The sequence below is a fragment of the Mytilus trossulus genome, chromosome 10 (genome assembly GCF_036588685.1).
Source record: "Mytilus trossulus isolate FHL-02 chromosome 10, PNRI_Mtr1.1.1.hap1, whole genome shotgun sequence".
Taxonomy (NCBI): domain Eukaryota; kingdom Metazoa; phylum Mollusca; class Bivalvia; order Mytilida; family Mytilidae; genus Mytilus; species Mytilus trossulus.
Window position 1 is genome coordinate 65,237,257 of NC_086382.1, and position 17,437 is coordinate 65,254,693.

The 17,437-nt window shown below is 30.9% G+C and overlaps 1 protein-coding gene across 1 annotated transcript; it reads right to left on the bottom strand.

The window, feature by feature from the left end:
• On the bottom strand, positions 1 to 9,155 carry LOC134688381 (uncharacterized). Its single transcript, XM_063549064.1, has 6 exons — positions 8,868 to 9,155; positions 7,395 to 7,580; positions 4,190 to 4,349; positions 3,423 to 3,493; positions 2,944 to 3,074; positions 1 to 1,880 (listed from the first exon to the last, which is right to left on the bottom strand). Exons 1-6 carry the CDS (start codon positions 9,000 to 9,002, stop codon positions 1,646 to 1,648), a joined length of 918 nt encoding a protein of 305 aa, XP_063405134.1. The 5' UTR covers positions 9,003 to 9,155; the 3' UTR covers positions 1 to 1,645.
• Positions 9,156 to 17,437: the final 8,282 nt, after the last annotated feature.

Below are 17,437 nucleotides of genomic sequence, written 5' to 3' on the forward strand. Positions count from 1 at the left end.
TTACAAATAATTACATTTTAATCTCATAACTAAAATTGTTACATAGAAATTCATAGTAAATTGAAATACAATTATACCTTTGTTAAAAATAATGATTACAGTTGATTTTCATTATGGAGACAGTTTGAAGATGCTATTTAACAAAAATAAACTTACCATTTGGGACAACCTTTGACAAGACAATTTTAAACAATCATCTTATTTTCTTAAATACAACAATTTCAGCTGATGAGAATATCTTGTTTCATCTTAAATTCTACAATTCTATTGAAAATGTCTTCCATCAGTACTCAACCCGAGGTACTCAACAAATTACATATTTAAATTAAAAACAGAGAACAGATTCTTTTCTGGCTTGTTGTTTATGGTTTAAAATGAGAAAAGATGCCAGGCTGTAAAAATGTAACTTTTGAAAACATACAAAGATACAAATATAGTAAAATGCTTAGCTGAGCACACCCTGATATGACAACAGAATGAACCCTGAACAGTTGGGGCAAGTTTGGACACAATATTCAAGCTTGATACTGTCTAAATTTGGATTGTGCTCAAACTTTTGAAACAATGTAGGTTTTTGGCACAAAATAAATGTGGTCAAAGATATTTCTGTGCAATACAATGCTAATATAGATTTCTTCTATAAACTTTTCAAAAATTTCAATATGAAAAAATGAAAAAAAAACATATGAACAACCCCCCCCAAAAAACGTCTTGCAAAATTTCATAGTCATCCATACAAATTTAACAATTTGTTTTTTTTAATGTTATTGTCAAGAAATTAAATGTGTCTTCAGACTACAAGCTGAAGACTACGCTGATTAAGACAGCATCATGCATACAAATAATACTGGCCATAACTTACATTAATATTACAATCTGATTGGAGTATTAATTTATGAGGTAGTTGAAAACTAATTTCTACACATACACAAAATAACAGAATAGCTAAAACATCACAGAAACATTAAAATAGATTTATCTACATTTATACACTTTCAGACTTGATCAAATCAGTTATAAAATTATTACCAGCTACTTACAGCTTAACATGTACAATTTTACAAGTTGAGTGTTCTTCCTCCTAAATTTTCTATATATACAATGGTCCCAAAAATTATTTAAAAATATTTTTTTATTCAGTTTTGAATACAATGCTTTATAAGTCATTTTCACTCACTTATGTGTTAAGGGATTTTTCGAACATCCTTATTTGACAGAAAATTGATAATTTCTTTGAAATTCTTTATAAACCTTGACATGTATGGGGAAAGCAAACTTGAACTTTTAAATCATTTAACCATTTACATTTATATTCAAATATTTATATCTTCATATAATATAAATCCTAAATGAATCATTTATACCATAGTAAAAGTAAACACAGCACCAATGAAACTATTGGGAAAAGAAGAATAGTGGTATTTGTTTTAATCTCTGGGTATTTATTATAACAGGAACCTTATCCACATATGTATTACTCAAGGTTTTAAAACTTCTTTTTGATTACAGTAAAAGTAGCAAGTAGAATAAAACAAATACAAAATTTAAAAACATCAGCTCAATCTAAAATTCTCACAAAAGAATAGCTGCCAGAATGACAAGTATCGACATCAATAATCTAAATATTTTTTTATAATATTCAGACTTATTTGTTCTTCATTTTTTTGGCATAAAAATTAAAGTCTTCTTCGTTAAGTTTATAACCCCAGTGTTGTAATGTCTGTCTGACAACTGGTGACACCCCATGGTTATCGTAGCCACACCCACTTCTGACACATTTAGAGATTAGATTGTTTCTCCAACGTCCTGTTGTTCCTGCACACCTCAGCCATCTCCCAATCTGTCTCTCATCATCAGCAGTTCTCCTGCCCTGGTAAAATCTACAAGTATAATTTACACACAATCATTTTTATCTTTACAAAATCTTGAATCTACAGTATGGTGCTTCATAATGAAGGCCACATTGTGACTTGCAGATGAATAACAACAATAAAGGGTTACGCTTTTGGTTAAGTATAGTGTTAGAATATATACTCCTGACAGTATAATTCTGAAAACAAACAGTTTCACCATGCACCCATGGTTCCTTATAATTGCTTACAATGATCTTTGAGTGTTATGTTTGTTTTGTATTATGTTTTATTGTATTTTTTTTACCCTGCAATACATACATTTACAATGAAAATAATTTCAAACATGTGAAGTATAACAAAATGCAGGTTTTTCCTATTTTTAAGGTGATTTTGTATGCATTTACATATTTTAAAAGAAGTACCTTCATTTCATTATGCAAGATAATTCCTTTGCCCACCAATATTTAGAATAATGCAATGTTAACATATCAAATTCACGCATATTTTACTTTCTTCAATATATTATTTTGATGTATTAAATATCTATAGACAACTTTCCAGTTCGTTGCATTTCCGTCTTGTGCGTTTAGGGGCATCATCACTTCCATTCCAATGTTGAGTGAGTTGTTGGAAAATTATAATATTATATTACAGGATTTATTCGGCAAACTAAATTCTCATAATTGACAATCAGCACGGCTGTCATTAGGGAATTGTGCTTAAGTACCTACGAAACAAAAATTATTTCTAGTTATCCTGCACAATGACGATCACTTAGGCATGTTAGACGCTTGATGAAAGTTGATAGTGCAGGGATACATACGACCCCCTCTATCTGGTAAATGAGGTCACAAAGGCGCGCCTAATTGATGAGTTTTTTCTGGTGACAGATGAACTTGAAAGTGGTCTATTGAATAGACATTTTTTCAGAAAAATGTTAATCAAATTCCAGCAAAAAAAGCAACAAGCAGATAAAATACTAAAATAAACATTGATAAATAAGGAATTGTTTCATAGACAGCACAATATCTCTAAAAACATGTAAAAATAAACTAGACCAATTTTAACTATAATATTTTAAACCACCTACCTACAATACCATTGGAACCAGCCATAAGGATCTTGTTTATGTATCCAACCACTCTCTTCCCACATTTCTAAACTGCCACCACATTTCACTTTATAGGTGTTAACATTTTCATGGTAAGGACCTGATGCCACCTTAAATAAATAGTACATGTATTCAAATATGTACTAGTTTGCTGGAGTAAAACCATCCCCTAACCTTGCAGGGAGGAAAAAACAACCTTCATAGATCATACCCTATAGTATCATTCAAGCCAATATAAAAATAAAGGAGATCTGGTAAATTGCCAATGAAACAGTTCAAATGATAAAGCAATTATAGATTATTGTATGGAGTTTGATTAAAATGGTCCAAAGTGGTTTCAAACTAAAAAAAGGACAAAGATATTTAACATGTGTAATGACTATGGAGTACAAAAACTGACATTGCCCACCTAGTCAAATAAGTTAATATGATATATGTTTATCTTTATCCTGTATTACCTGTCTAGGTATATTTAATCCTTCCAGCCAGTCTTTTGGTAGTTCTTTCCATTCTCCTGAGTAACTTTTTCCTGTAACATGGAAGATAAAATGTTAATAAACATTCTGTTTGATTTAAAAAGTAATAAAAATAAATTGAATCTGTAAAATCATCTGAACAAAGGTTCCGCTCGTATAGTCATATGCTGTTTTTGAAATGATATAAAAAAAATCACTATGGCCACCTACTTGCATGAAGCATTTAGATGGAATTTCATATAAATTATTGGCACAAATTGCTGCTTGTTGCATTTTTGTTTTTTTATTTTCTTCTATATGTTTTAGTTGTCATCAATTTTAAAAAAATTACCATTACTGCTTCCATTTGATGAGGCAGCAAATTTCTATTTGGAATTAAATTTCCTCCTAAGAATTCTGATCAAGACTTCCAAAATTATTTTAGCCAGACAGGCAGGTGTTTTTTTCAGATCCTGTTTTATTCTGCTTTGCTTTCCTAATTTAAGGTATAATTATCAATCAATCAAGGTGTCAATTAACTAAAAATTCAGTATTTTTGTGATTTTATTTTTCATGAAACAGATCAGGTGTAAGGAATTTGGTACATGTAAAACACAGGTCTGGAAATGGTTATTTCATATTTTGATGTTGGTTGGATTCACTTACTGTACATGTAGATTGAAATTGAACAGTTAAATTACAGTGATGTCCTTGAAATGATAATCATCAAAAGACTGTGCTATAATATTTATTTAGTGCATTGAAATAACCTGTAACTGATGACTTTATTGGTCTGAAATATGTGCCACCAAAACTTCCAGCTTGAAGAACTTCTTTGGGAGTCATATTTGGTCGTAGTTCTGGAACATCTTCAAATATTAGCTCCCCCTTTTTGTTACGAGTTGGTAACTTTGCAGTGAATTCAAAGCTCTGAAAAACATTTTTGTTGAAGATTTATTTACTACATTTAGGTGTGTGAGAGTACAGACATCTGCAAATAAAAAAGTAATACAAGTATAAACCAATTGAAATGTCATTAAGTGACTAATGCAGTGTTCCAGCTAGGCCATTATCAGAGGGTGCGGCGCCCGCCCTTTACCAAGTGCTGCCCTGTGCCCTTGTTACAGTTTCCAGGGTGCCCTGCCTTTTTTGAAGAAATTGTATATATTAATTTGTTCATATTTATACGATACTCTAATTACTAAATTTAACCTGGGGAAAAGTTTATGACTTTGTTTACGACCCCAAGCTAATCAACGGTTACAATGTACAACTGGTGTCATAATCTGTTGTTATAGGTAATCCGTTTATCGGATGGGTCATTAATGATCATCAACATTAATTCATTCATATAGAATTGGTCAGTCGGCAATTATCTTTGAGGAAATGTGCATACAACAACTTGGGCACAATTTCAGTGTTTACCGTAGTTTCATGGAGGAAACGTAATGACAAACTTGTTGAAGACATTGTTTTACTTGTTTTCCGTGAAATAAACAGAAAATTCAAACGTATTTGTCATTGACTGCCCTCATTTTTGAAACGAAAATAACAAAATCAGCCGCCATATTGTGATCCTATTTACATCATATTTATGTACTGTTTATAATCCTCCAAAGAAGGAGCACACCTGAATAAAGAAAGATAACTCAATCTGATTTTTCCTAGCATTGAGTAACCCATTTACATATTCTAAAATATGTTTACATACTTCTTGCTTAAGAATATATATGTTTAGGTATTTTGAGCTATTATGGGAAAAGTTAAAGAGGGTCTTAGTAGCAGTGTTGGTAGGATGCCTTTGTCATCTTTTTCTGTATTCTTTATTTTTGATACAATTTTTCACTGTTGCTATATATCCTAACATTGTGCATTTACTGAGCACAGCTGTTTTGTGCTGTATTGCCATTTACCACAGCAGCCAGGGTAGAAAGCTTAAGGTGAAACTGGTAAAATGTGCCAGACCATAGAAATAGAATGAAACAGGTCACCTTTCAAAACATACTGCATATAAAGCTCAACTGTACCAAGCAATGATCTAAAAACTTGTGTGACAAGCTGCTTGACAATTTTTTCAGCCTAAAAAGTAGAAAGATAGAGTTCTATATCGGCCAGGGCCGTAACTAGCCTCGTGTAATAGTGAGACAAAATACATTCGCCGAGCGTAGCGAGGCGAAAAATTTTGGGCGAGGGGTCTGGGGGCCGCTTAAGACCCCCAGAAGCTCTGAGCGAAATAACGCAAAATCCTGCATTCCGAGCGTTTCCCGGACTCTTTCTTACAGTGAAACATTATGAATTTTTAGCTTTTTTTTAATTCTGGTTTCAAAGCAAAAACATAAATTCATAGTAATTTAAGACTTCAAGTCTTTTAGGTTTTAGGGACACCATTAAAAGACCGATATGTAGGATGAAGCAAATATCGTATTTCTCATAATCATTAATACCAAATCTGTCTGTCTGTTCTTGTCTTGTATTGTGCGTAGACTTTGGTGATTTTTATTATGACTAGAATAAAATATAGTGACAGTGCAGTATGATACTTTATATGAGTACTAATACTGCTTAAATCGACACTAGGAACCATCTTGACCGTGTTTCACGGTATTAATGATTCTTATTGTGGAATACCCTCAAGCAACTTTCAAGATGAAGAACAGGAATAAAAGCTTTGACCATTGATCATTTTGTATTTTTTCTATGCATTGATTTTCTGTGGGATAAGGCCCGTGCACGTTTACTCCATATTCCTTTATTTTCTGTTTAAGAGTCTGAACAAGACTTAATGCAAGTTTAACCCTTCAATATAAAAGGTCATATGGCAATGCATTGTTGGTTTTTTCCAAAATTATTTGATACCAGGAATTGGGTGACCTTACTTTGATTTAAACCATGTCAACTATCTAGTCTTATCTACCCCCCCCCCCCCAAAAAAAAACAGTTTTTTATTCTTTGAAATCAAATTCAATTCCCCATGAAGGAACGACTATTTTTATTCTGTGTCCAGTCATCAGTAGCATCGTATAGTCTTAAAATATTTCCTCGCACATTATCTGGACATCAGTGGACATACACCATTGCAAAATCTGACGTTTACAAATGAAAGTCAACCCTCAGACTAAAGTAATACAGTATTGGACAATTAATGAGCAAAAAACAAACCCGAAACACAGAAGTACAAACAATACACCATCAACTCTGAAAACTAAAAGTAAAATAGAAACATGGTTCACGAAAAAAAATGCAGGGGCGACACCAGAGAGAGAAGAGAACTTGCTTCTAGAATGACGCTTTTAGTGAATACAATTTGATATATATGAAGACAATCTTTTGTTCCATTATTTTTTTTATCTTTATTTTTTTTGAAATTTCAAACATGAGGCATTTGCCTCATTTGCCTCAATGTAGTTACGGCCCTGTCGGCTAATGATGTTGTTCTTCCATAACCTGTGATTCAACGAATAAACACAATGTATGATTAGTATCTTTTATTAAAACATGCCCTTTTCATGTTATCATATCACACGTTTAATGCCCTTTTTCAGGATTGGAACCTACCCTGCCCTTTTGAAATCCTAGCTGGAACACTGCTAATGTGGATCATTTATTTTCGTGGATTGAAGAAAACTTGCATTTTTATGGATATTTGATTTCGCTGTTTTGTCAATCTCTGCATTACAAACCTACACAAAATTATAATACATGTAATAAACTATGTTTAATATTTAAATTTGTGGTTCACCTGTACCCACAAAAATTGGTATCCAATGAATAATAATGCATTCACACTAGTTCTTCCTTTAAATTTGATGTTTCTATATCTTTACTGAACGATGTAAGGCCTGTAATGACTGTCATCACATTCTCACTCTATCATTTTGTCTATACTTCAATGAGAGAATAAATCTAATTAAGTTACAGATGGAAATATATATTGCACAGAAAAAATAGAAAGAAAAGACATGTATTGATAATTACCTTTTCTACATTTGTAGCTTCATCAATATTTTTGGGATAGTTCTTCTTTTTAGATGAAGATTCCTTTACAGGCTTTTCTTTACTGCTTTTGGGAGTTGTTTTCTTTGATTTACTCTTTGAACCTGATTCAGGTTCAACATCTTCTCCAAGTTTCCTTTTTGGCATCTTTGTTATGTAGTTTATAAACTAAAATGGATTAAGGAAAGAAATAAATATTAGACATGCATTCTTCTCCATGTTTGAGGTGAACTATTTTTACAAGTGTGTAGTATTTATTCCCGAAATAACTTTTCCTAATCATGCTAATAGTGCTCCTCCACTTTCCCGCTATAATCAAGTTAGATTATCATGATTATTGAAATTTAAATGCATACAACCTAAAAATAACTACTCTGGAGCCTATAATTCAGTGGTTGTCGTTTGTTTATAACATATTTGTTATTCATTCATTTCTTTATAAATATTAAAATAAGGCAGTTAGTTTTCTCGATTGGATTTTACATTGTCATTTAGGGGCCTTTAAAAGCTGACTATGCGGTATGGACTTTGCCCATTATTGAAGGCTGTATGGTGACCTATAGTTGTTTTCCTGTGAAATTTTGGTCTCTTGTGGAGAGTTGTCTCATTGGGGGGGTTCCGATTCCCCGATCCCGCTTACTGTTTTGTCAGATTCCTGTATCCCACTTACACTATGTGGGTAAACAGTTCTCATTTTTTTATCATTTCCCAGGTCCCGTTAGACCTCATTTCCTGTTTTCAAGACACAATAATTTGACTTTCACGTGTCACCCTTACAAAAAATGGGCAATTCTACGTCACGCTTAGACCCCCATGAAACCCACCTCATTGGCAATCATACCACATCTCCTTTTTTAAATTTGTCTCATAAATAATCATGCTTATTGTTTGTTTTCAATTACATGAGCAAATTCATTCCAGTTAAAAAGTATTGTACACAATCCTGGTTTTCCAGTATTGCTATTACAATATCCAATGATATCTTCTGGTCATTCATAAGCCTAAAGAAATTGTTTATTTAGGGTTATCTGACCATACTTATTTGTGTACCTAAAAATTTGGTGAATATAGCTATGTTATTTGTAACGGAATAGAATTTCCTTCATAATATAAGTTCCAAAAGGAAAAAATGTTCTGGAATATTATTTCCAAAGGAATATTTATTACAATAAATGTTCCCAACGGAATAAATGGTATAGAACATTTGTTCCAACAGGAATAGATATTATGACAAGGTTTATAACCAAGTTTCCATTGGAACTTCTATTAGGTGGAACAAATATACGTCGACAGTTTGACAGAAACAAATGCCTGGTTTTTTTTTATTGAAAAGTTGTTTTTTTAAAGAAAAATTTCACAGCTAATAATTCATAAACCATAAAACGTGCATCTTTAGATGACTGAAATAAATAATCAAATGGTCAGTTGAAATCCATATAAATATTTTATGTTTACCCTGGTTATATTCTTTTTAAAATAAGGTAAGCTTCTGTAAGCGGGAGAGGTTGCGTAACCAAACATGTGCCGGATGTAAACAACACCGCATACATCATTGAAAATAATAAGTAAACAAAAACTTTTAAAAAACATGTAACTTGAATTATTAACACCAGGATAATGAGAGCATCCAGTTTTAAAAGTCTATTGTGTAAAGTTTTGTATTTTTTTACTAGAATGAATTATTATATAATGATATCCAAAATGGTATTTTCGTCCCAAAAACAGTTTGGACCCGGAAGCAGAAAAACTCGTCCCTAAAAACTCGCCAAACAAACCCGCCCCCACTTTGAAAATAACCCCTATCAACTTGTCACATATATTTAAAAAAAAAAAAAACTGTTTTATCCAGTTGAAACAAGACGTACAAATTCATTCCTAAAAATTTATACCATATGAGAAATGAAAATTAATAAATTTCGTGTAACCGACATTTTTGCCCAGTAAAAGAAACTCCAAGCACACCCAACTGTAATTTTAAGGCAGTGCATGGCTATTTTGTCGGCTCAATTAGAAATTCTAGCCGGCAAAATAGACTATTTGTTGATTTTTGAAGCTATGTGTTTGACTTTGTTATAACGTTTAATGTTTTTTTCAAATTTATGTTGCAATGAGATTTTTTACTTATTTTTTTATTTATAACATACAGTTAAAAAGCATGAGATTTTATTTTTAAACATACATGTACTATTTTTTTTTTTTTTTTTTTTTTTTTTTTTTATAATTTTTTTTTTTTTATTCATGGATTAACAGGCATTTACATAAATTATCTATAGTGGCACATAATAAAGCAAGCAAGAAAAATAAGCATAATCAAGCAAAAAAGAGTAAACAAAAATAAATAACTAATAATACGATATGATATAAATATGGATGAAGTATAACATTTTCATCAAAAAAAAAAAATATATAGTGATAATGGAAATTACATTTCAGGCACATCTATATAAAATAGTTCACTATTAAATTAATTAATGATTTTATCCCAGGGGTTCCAGTACATGTTATAATCTTTCACACTCATATTTTTTAAGGAAATATGTTTTTCTAAAATCAAATTTTCTTTGATATAGTTTTTAAGTCCCTCTATATGAGGTTTTTCCTCTCGCATCTTTGATCTGTATATAAAATACTTAACTAGTAAAATGACTTTATTTTTTATAAAATTTAGTTTATAGTTATCATAAAGACCAAACATGACTATATCTATATTAAGTGGAATTTCAATATGTGTTGTTTCAAAAATCCAGGCATTCAGATGGTGCCAAATGTCTGCTACAATATGACAGCCCCACAATAAGTGTTCTATGGTTTCTGGTTCTTCCTTGCAAAATGTACATAAATTACACTGTACACGGTTCATCTTTAAAAGTAAAGTATTAGTACCTAAAATACGGTGAATAATTCGGTATTGAAACCAACAGAGCTTGGTATTTTTTGAAATTTTAGTGACACAGTTATGGATTTTTTTCCAATCCCCTATAGCTTTATTTAATATACCCTCCCATTTTCGCTCAGCTGCTATTACAACTGGTATCGCACCTAGATTTAATATATTATACATGTCTTTTGAACCTTTGTTTGATTTGAAAAAAATGTTAATATTAAAAGGTAACAGAGCTTGTTGTTGTTTTTCCCTTTCAGTGTTGATTCCCATAGATTGTAGCCATTGTTTTAATGCTACTTTAATACCATAAAATTGTAAAAATGTGGGTTTAAAAGAATATAGCTGTTCAAAATTTTGATAAGACAATATATTTCCTTGCTCATCTAGAAGGTCATTTACAGTCCATACCCCGTTTAGTGCCCAACTTCTATAATAAACACTGACGTTATCAATTTTAATGTTCTCATTATTCCAGATAGATGAAGATATGACTTCCTCAAAATAGCGAGGATGTCGGAATCTCGACATGTTTTTCCAGGCACAAATAACTTCTTTCCAAAAAACGTTATCTAATTTTTTAGTTGTTCCAAAATAAGCCAACTCTGTAAAATTTATATTTTGTGTAGCAGTAAATAATTTGACCCACTTTGAATTTGAATTAAATAATCTTCTAACCCAGGTCAATTTTAGTCCTTGTATAAAATTTCTTAAATTAATCATTTTTAAGCCACCTCTGCAGTATTCTTGACATAAGAGCTCCCGATTTACCTTGTCAGGTTTACCATCCCAAATGAAAGCATAAATTTTACCATTGAGTTGTTGTAGTACATTTTCATCTGGACTTGGTATGGATAAGAACAGATGATTCAATTTTGATATAATTAAAGATTTTATAATAGTTATTTTACCAAACGGAGTAAGCGACTGTTTTGACCATTTTTGTATAATACTTTCTATTTCCTGAATTCGAGGAGCATAATTTAGATTTAACATTCTATCCAAATCAACACAAAAAGTGATACCCAATAATTTGAAGGTACTGGAACCCCATTTCAATCCCCACTTTACACATATTTTATCTTGACTATGTTTTTTACTTCCTATCCATATAACATTTGTTTTATCTAAGTTAATTTTCAGTCCTGATATCTCAGCATAGAATTGTAAGATACGGAGGGATGCATCTAAAGAAGAAGGAGATCCATCTAAAATAAGTGATGTATCATCAGCATATTGAGACAATACAAACTCTGTATCATCTATCGTAATACCTTTAATATCATTATTATTTCTGACTAAAATGCCAAGTATTTCTGCACATAGCAAGAAAAGGTAAGGGGACAAAGGATCTCCTTGTCTACAACCTCTTTCCACACGAAAAAAATCTGACAGACAACAATTTTGAGTAACTGTTGAAGAAATATTATTATAAAATGTTTTTATCCAGTTCATCATGGATTCTCCAAAATTAAAATATTTAAGTGTCTCAAATAAAAATGACCAGGAGATAGAGTCGAATGCTTTTTCAAAATCAATCAAGAGTAATATACCAGGGATGTCATTTTCCTCTGTGAAATGTAAAATATCGTATATAAGTCTACAGTTCTCCCCAATAAATCTCCCCGGAATAAAGCCTGTTTGGTCAGAATTAATTAGTTTATTAAGAACCGACTTTATTCTCTCTGCTATACAGCTAGATGCTAATTTATAAGTTGAGTTTAAAAGGGTAATAGGACGCCAATTTTTTAAAAACTGTCTTGATTTACCTTCCTTTGGGATACATGTAATAACTCCCTGCTTCTGTGTGACAGACATTTCCCCTATTTCATATGCATCATTTATTGACCTGAAGACAAATTTTCCAATATCTATCCAAAAAACTTTAAAAAATTCTGCTGTGAAGCCATCTGAACCAGGGCTTTTATTATTTTTCATCCTTTTTAATGCTTGTGTTAACTCACTAAAAGTAATATTACCTTCTAAAGAATCTTTTTCATTATCTCTTAGTTTAGGTGTTTGAAATGGTAATTCCTCTGATAGATTGACATCTTTTATACACTCTTGTCTTCTGTAAAGCTTCTCATAAAATAATTTTGTTTGCGTCAATATTTCTTTTTGATTTTCTACTACAGTGTTATCATTAATAATAATTTTTTTAATTGTTTTATTTATAAAATTTTGGGTTTCTAGGTTACAAAAATAATTAGTTGGTCTCTCTCCTTCTTCAATCCACTGGGTTCTTGACCTAACATATTGACCTTTAATCTTGTTTTGTCGCAAAATTCTAAGTTCACATTTTTTAATCTCTATTACATTTATATTGTCCTCAGTGATTGTGTTTTGTTCTAATTTTTGTATTTCTTCTGTAAGTTTTTTTTCCTGTTTTACCCTTTCCCTTTTTATATATGTCGAATAAGAAATAGTCTTACCTCTGATCTCATTGAGAAGTGTTTCAAAAAATAATTGGTCACTGATTGTAAATTGTATATCAAAATTATCAATAATACTGTTTAAAGCATCTCTGTTATAACCAAGCACAGCATATTGCTCAACTGTGCTAATAATTGTTTTTTTAATTAATTTTACATATTCAGAATCTTGAAGGAGAGAGTTGTTGAATTTCCAGAGACCTCTGCCTTTTATAAACTCATTTATCTTTAAAGTCAAAATTACTGGTGAATGGTCAGATCTGTAGCTATTGCCAATGTTTATATCACATATGTCATCTATAAGGCTTTCAGAGATCAAAAAGAAATCTAACCGTGATTGTTTAAATGGATTTTTTTTTCTCCATGTAAATCTTTTAAGATCTCTAAATGGATCCACAAGAGTCTTATATTTTATAATTTCTAAAATTTTATCCCTAGATTTTGGATTATTTATATGTTTATAGTTATGGGTATCTAGGTCAAAATTCTGAACAAGATTAAAGTCCCCACAAATCATACACAATTGATTATCAAAAAAGTCTATGGTTTCTGTTAGTTTGTCATAGAAGCAAGGATTATCAGTATTCGCCCCATACACATTTATCAGAGTAAATCTCTTTTCTTCAATATTAATATCCAATCCCAACAAATTGCCATCCTCATCTTTTTTAACTTGGTGTATTTTATATTCAAAATTATTCTTAAACAAGATAGCAACTCCTGGTTGATTAGATGCGTAAGAATTGAAAATACATTGACCTTTCCACTGGTTTCTTATCAGGGTTTCATCTTGTTCTACAAAGTGTGTGTCTTGAAGACAATATATATCAAAATCTTTTGAATGCAAATAATTAAAAATATCCCTCCTTTTTTCTCTCATTTGAAGTCCTTGACAATTATGAGACATTATTTTAATATTTTTACCCTCCATTACAATAATAAATCTTCAAAGGATTGAAAGTGGATAGCTGCCAACACAAAGGAGTGAAAGGTTTAGTTGAGATATCAGGACTGTTTACATAATGCTCTATTTGCTTCAAAAATATACCATATATGTGCCAAGTAACAAAAGTCCATATTTTATATAAAATATATACATGAAATAAACAAAAACAAGTTAAAGGGAAGCACATTTAAAAGACTAAGATATTTCATATTCTAATGCAGATTTACACTTGTGGTCAAGGGGAGATAACTTAAATTTTTTTAGTATATGTAAGCTTTAATGTATATTGATCTACTTCATTATTTGTAATACATGTCATTATCTTGACACCTTTATCATAAATATATATTCAAATTGGTAAACTCTATTATACATTTGAATAATGAACAGGATTAGTATGGCAAAAGAGAAGAGATCAAACAAGAAGCACATTACCACAAAATGTCCATTGTTTTGTGCTCTCTCATCTGATCTGGTCAAACTTGCCTAAAATTTATATCACCATCAGCACTGCATGGTGTCATCTATAAGTCACATCTCAATGTAAGCTTACACAAGGCAATATAAAGATGGATAAAAGAGATCTAAGAATCACCAACATATAATATCAGCTCACTTAAACTGACAGTGATTTCCTCTAAAAATGCATGCTTGATGTATAGTTTAAATCCAAAGTTTTTGTTTTTGAAATGTAGAGTTAAGTGATAATGATACATGAATAAAGGATATAAACTTCATTGTATTTTACTTGAAACTATGGATGTTCTGACCGTTAAACTGTTGAGATGTAAAAAGATTTATATCTTGCGTTAAAAAATTTGTAATCATGAATTTCAGTAATAATCTTATTGGACTGTTTAAGAAAATGTTGTCTTACATTTCTGTAATTGTGTATGTCCAAGTTTTAACCATAATGCTGCCCATTGACTAAGCTATACCTCAAGCATACATTTACTTAATATAATATGAAACAAGCAATACTAAATCAACAAATGTAGCATATAATATTACATATTGTAGCATATCTATAAGTATCTATAACAAGCTATGACATGCATTTACTAAACATATGAAAAAGCAAAACTAAAACAACAGATTAAGCATTCATATAAATGTAGCATATAACTATATATAACAAGCTAAGGCATGCATTTATGCGGCAAAAAGAGAAAGCAAAACTAAGATGGCAAAGTAAGCAAATTGAACTATTCTGCTAAAAGCTTAATAAAAAGAAGCAACCAAAATGAACACAAAAACTTTTTTTTTTTTCTTTCTTTTCTATACTTACTTCAAATGTTCATATCAAAGCCTGCAAAAAGATATCTAACATTACAGCATCATTGATTTACTAAAATTATAGTACTTTTTTTCAATAAAGATTAATGTAAGAAAATATGCATGATATATGCACTGTAAACACAAAGCTAAATTAATTATTACATTTTGTATTTGTAAACTATATTTTTCTGAGTGTATATGTATATGTTACAGACAAATAAACAGTTATTCCCATAACGCCCAATTTTCTGTGTTGTTTTTACGGGTCTCTAAAGTCATATGGGCCCCTTTTGCTCTTATACGTGTTTGCACTTTGTCCCTTTTTCTGATTGTGAATGCGTTATGAGATAACAAGAATCTTTCCTCCTTCATAGAAACTGGCAGATCATCTAGTAGGCGAATCTTTGTTCCCTTCAAATTATAGGCTTTGGACATTACAAGTTGTTTATCCCCAAAATGTACAAAACGGACAAGAATAGGCTTTGGGCCCTTCCCATGTGTTGGAACTCTATGGGCGTTAGCAAGCGGCATGGAATTGGCTTTTGGAGCTTCTCTAAGCAACTTTTCAGAGAATAGCTTTCGTGTTGTTGCATAGACATTTTCCTCTGGATTGCTGTCATCCATACCATAAATAAGTATATTATATTTTCTGTCATGCTTTTCGAGTAAAATCGCCTTTTCTTTAAGCTCATCAATTTGCTGTTGCAACTCAAATTTTTGTTTGAATAGCTTGTCATTTTCTAATTCTTGAAGCTGTAAGTCCATACCTTGTACACCTCTTTCTAGTTCTGTAAAATCATGTCTAAGAGTTTTTATTTCTTTTTGCGACGTTTCAAACTTAACATTGAGTACTTTAGCATCCGCTTTAACCTCATGTATCATACTGGTAAGGTTACGTTCGACTTTAGTTAACTGTTCCGAAAAAACTGTGACCTTCTTATCCACACCCAAAATGAGGGATTTTAATTCCTCAAATTGTTCTAGTGATGCCATATTCGGTTAGAAGCACCTTTTATGTAAATATTTATAAAATGTATAGATGAAATGTCAATGAATACATATATAGCGTCCAATTCAGATCACACTATATTGAAACGATAGTTTTGTATATACATGTAGTTTACAGTTTGTTTTGATATTGGACCAGTATCAACGTTATTGTTCGTTACACTGATAAAATACTGTGTTTAATACAACACAAACAATGATTCATATAGTGTTAAAGACACAAGAAATGTTAATTCATCATTCAAGATATATGGTATATTGACTCTGTAAGTAGCGTTCACCTTATCATCATAATCATTTAGCCGTGTAGTATCGAGACCTTATATTTGTGTGGTTATTATATATAGTCGTTGAAAATAATCATCTCTACATCTTTTGACGACTCTACATCCCCTTAAACTATCAAATATCTCAGTTTATGTTGCTACAAATTTTCATTCATGGGCGCAGCCATTACAGGGGAGATAAAAAATAGATTTTTGAAGCTATGTGTTTGACTTTGTTATAACGTTTAATGTTTTTTTCAAATTTATGTTGCAATGAGATTTTTTACTTATTTTTTTATTTATAACATACAGTTAAAAAGCATGAGATTTTATTTTTAAACATACATGTACTATTAGACTCGTTGATTTTAGGAAATAAATCAGCATATGTTTAGATATGATTTCATTGTAACAAAGTGATGTACAACATTTTTTATTTTTTATTTCTTGTTATAAATTCCTATAGTTATTTAAAACACTTTAGCGGATAAATTTTTTAAGCGATTTTATGTGTCTCAAATATTGTTAGCTGTTTACTTTACTACTGGCATATCAGTTTTTTTTTATATATATATCATGTTAGTTGACAATGCACATTTTCATAAGTAAATAATAAATTTCGCTCTTTATAAAGAACCATCAAAATAACAAATTCACTAAATTGATGGTACCGGTAACATAAAAACATGCTATTTTTCTGACGTGACCTTAGATATTTAAATCAGAGCTAAATATAAATATTTTTCCAATGTAAGCAAAATAGTCACTGCCTAGTTTTACATATTTAATAAATTTTGTATACTTCCTAATCATTCGTTACTTTTTTTCTTCAAATTAACACACTCCAATGAAGAGCACACTGAAAAACGTCTTTGAAATTTCGGCGGAATAAACATATACATTGTGATGGAACTGCTAGCATCTTCGGTCTAGTAAATCAATTATGTGTCTTTCGCAGAAAACATGGCTTATCCGGAGCTAATAAAATTGTTAATACCGACGATAGTTTGACAAAGTCTAAAAAATAAACCGTTGGTTTCAACTTTGAATCCAAATACTAGTAATCAGTAAAGAAGTAAAATGGAATCCGATAACACTCCTTTCTATCATTTGATAAGTACAATTTTCACCTTATACCGTTTCGCGCATGTGTAACTATTCAGGGTATTTTTGTTGATGTTTAAATTTGGGTTTTCCCTTGTCATATTTTGTTT

What these genes read in the sequence shown, in the direction of transcription:
- LOC134688381 (XM_063549064.1), bottom strand. Translation starts at nt 9,002, where the DNA reads ATGTTTTTTAAAAGTTTTTGTTTACTTATTATTTTCAATGATGTATGC. An exon ending in AATAAAGTCATCAGTTACAG is followed by an intron (nt 3,494 to 4,189) that starts GTTATTTCAATG and finishes TCCATGTTACAG; the next exon opens with GAAAAAGTTACTCAGGAGAA. An exon ending in TGGTTCCAATGGTATTGTAG is followed by an intron (nt 1,881 to 2,943) that starts GTAGGTGGTTTA and finishes TTATACTTGTAG; the next exon opens with ATTTTACCAGGGCAGGAGAA.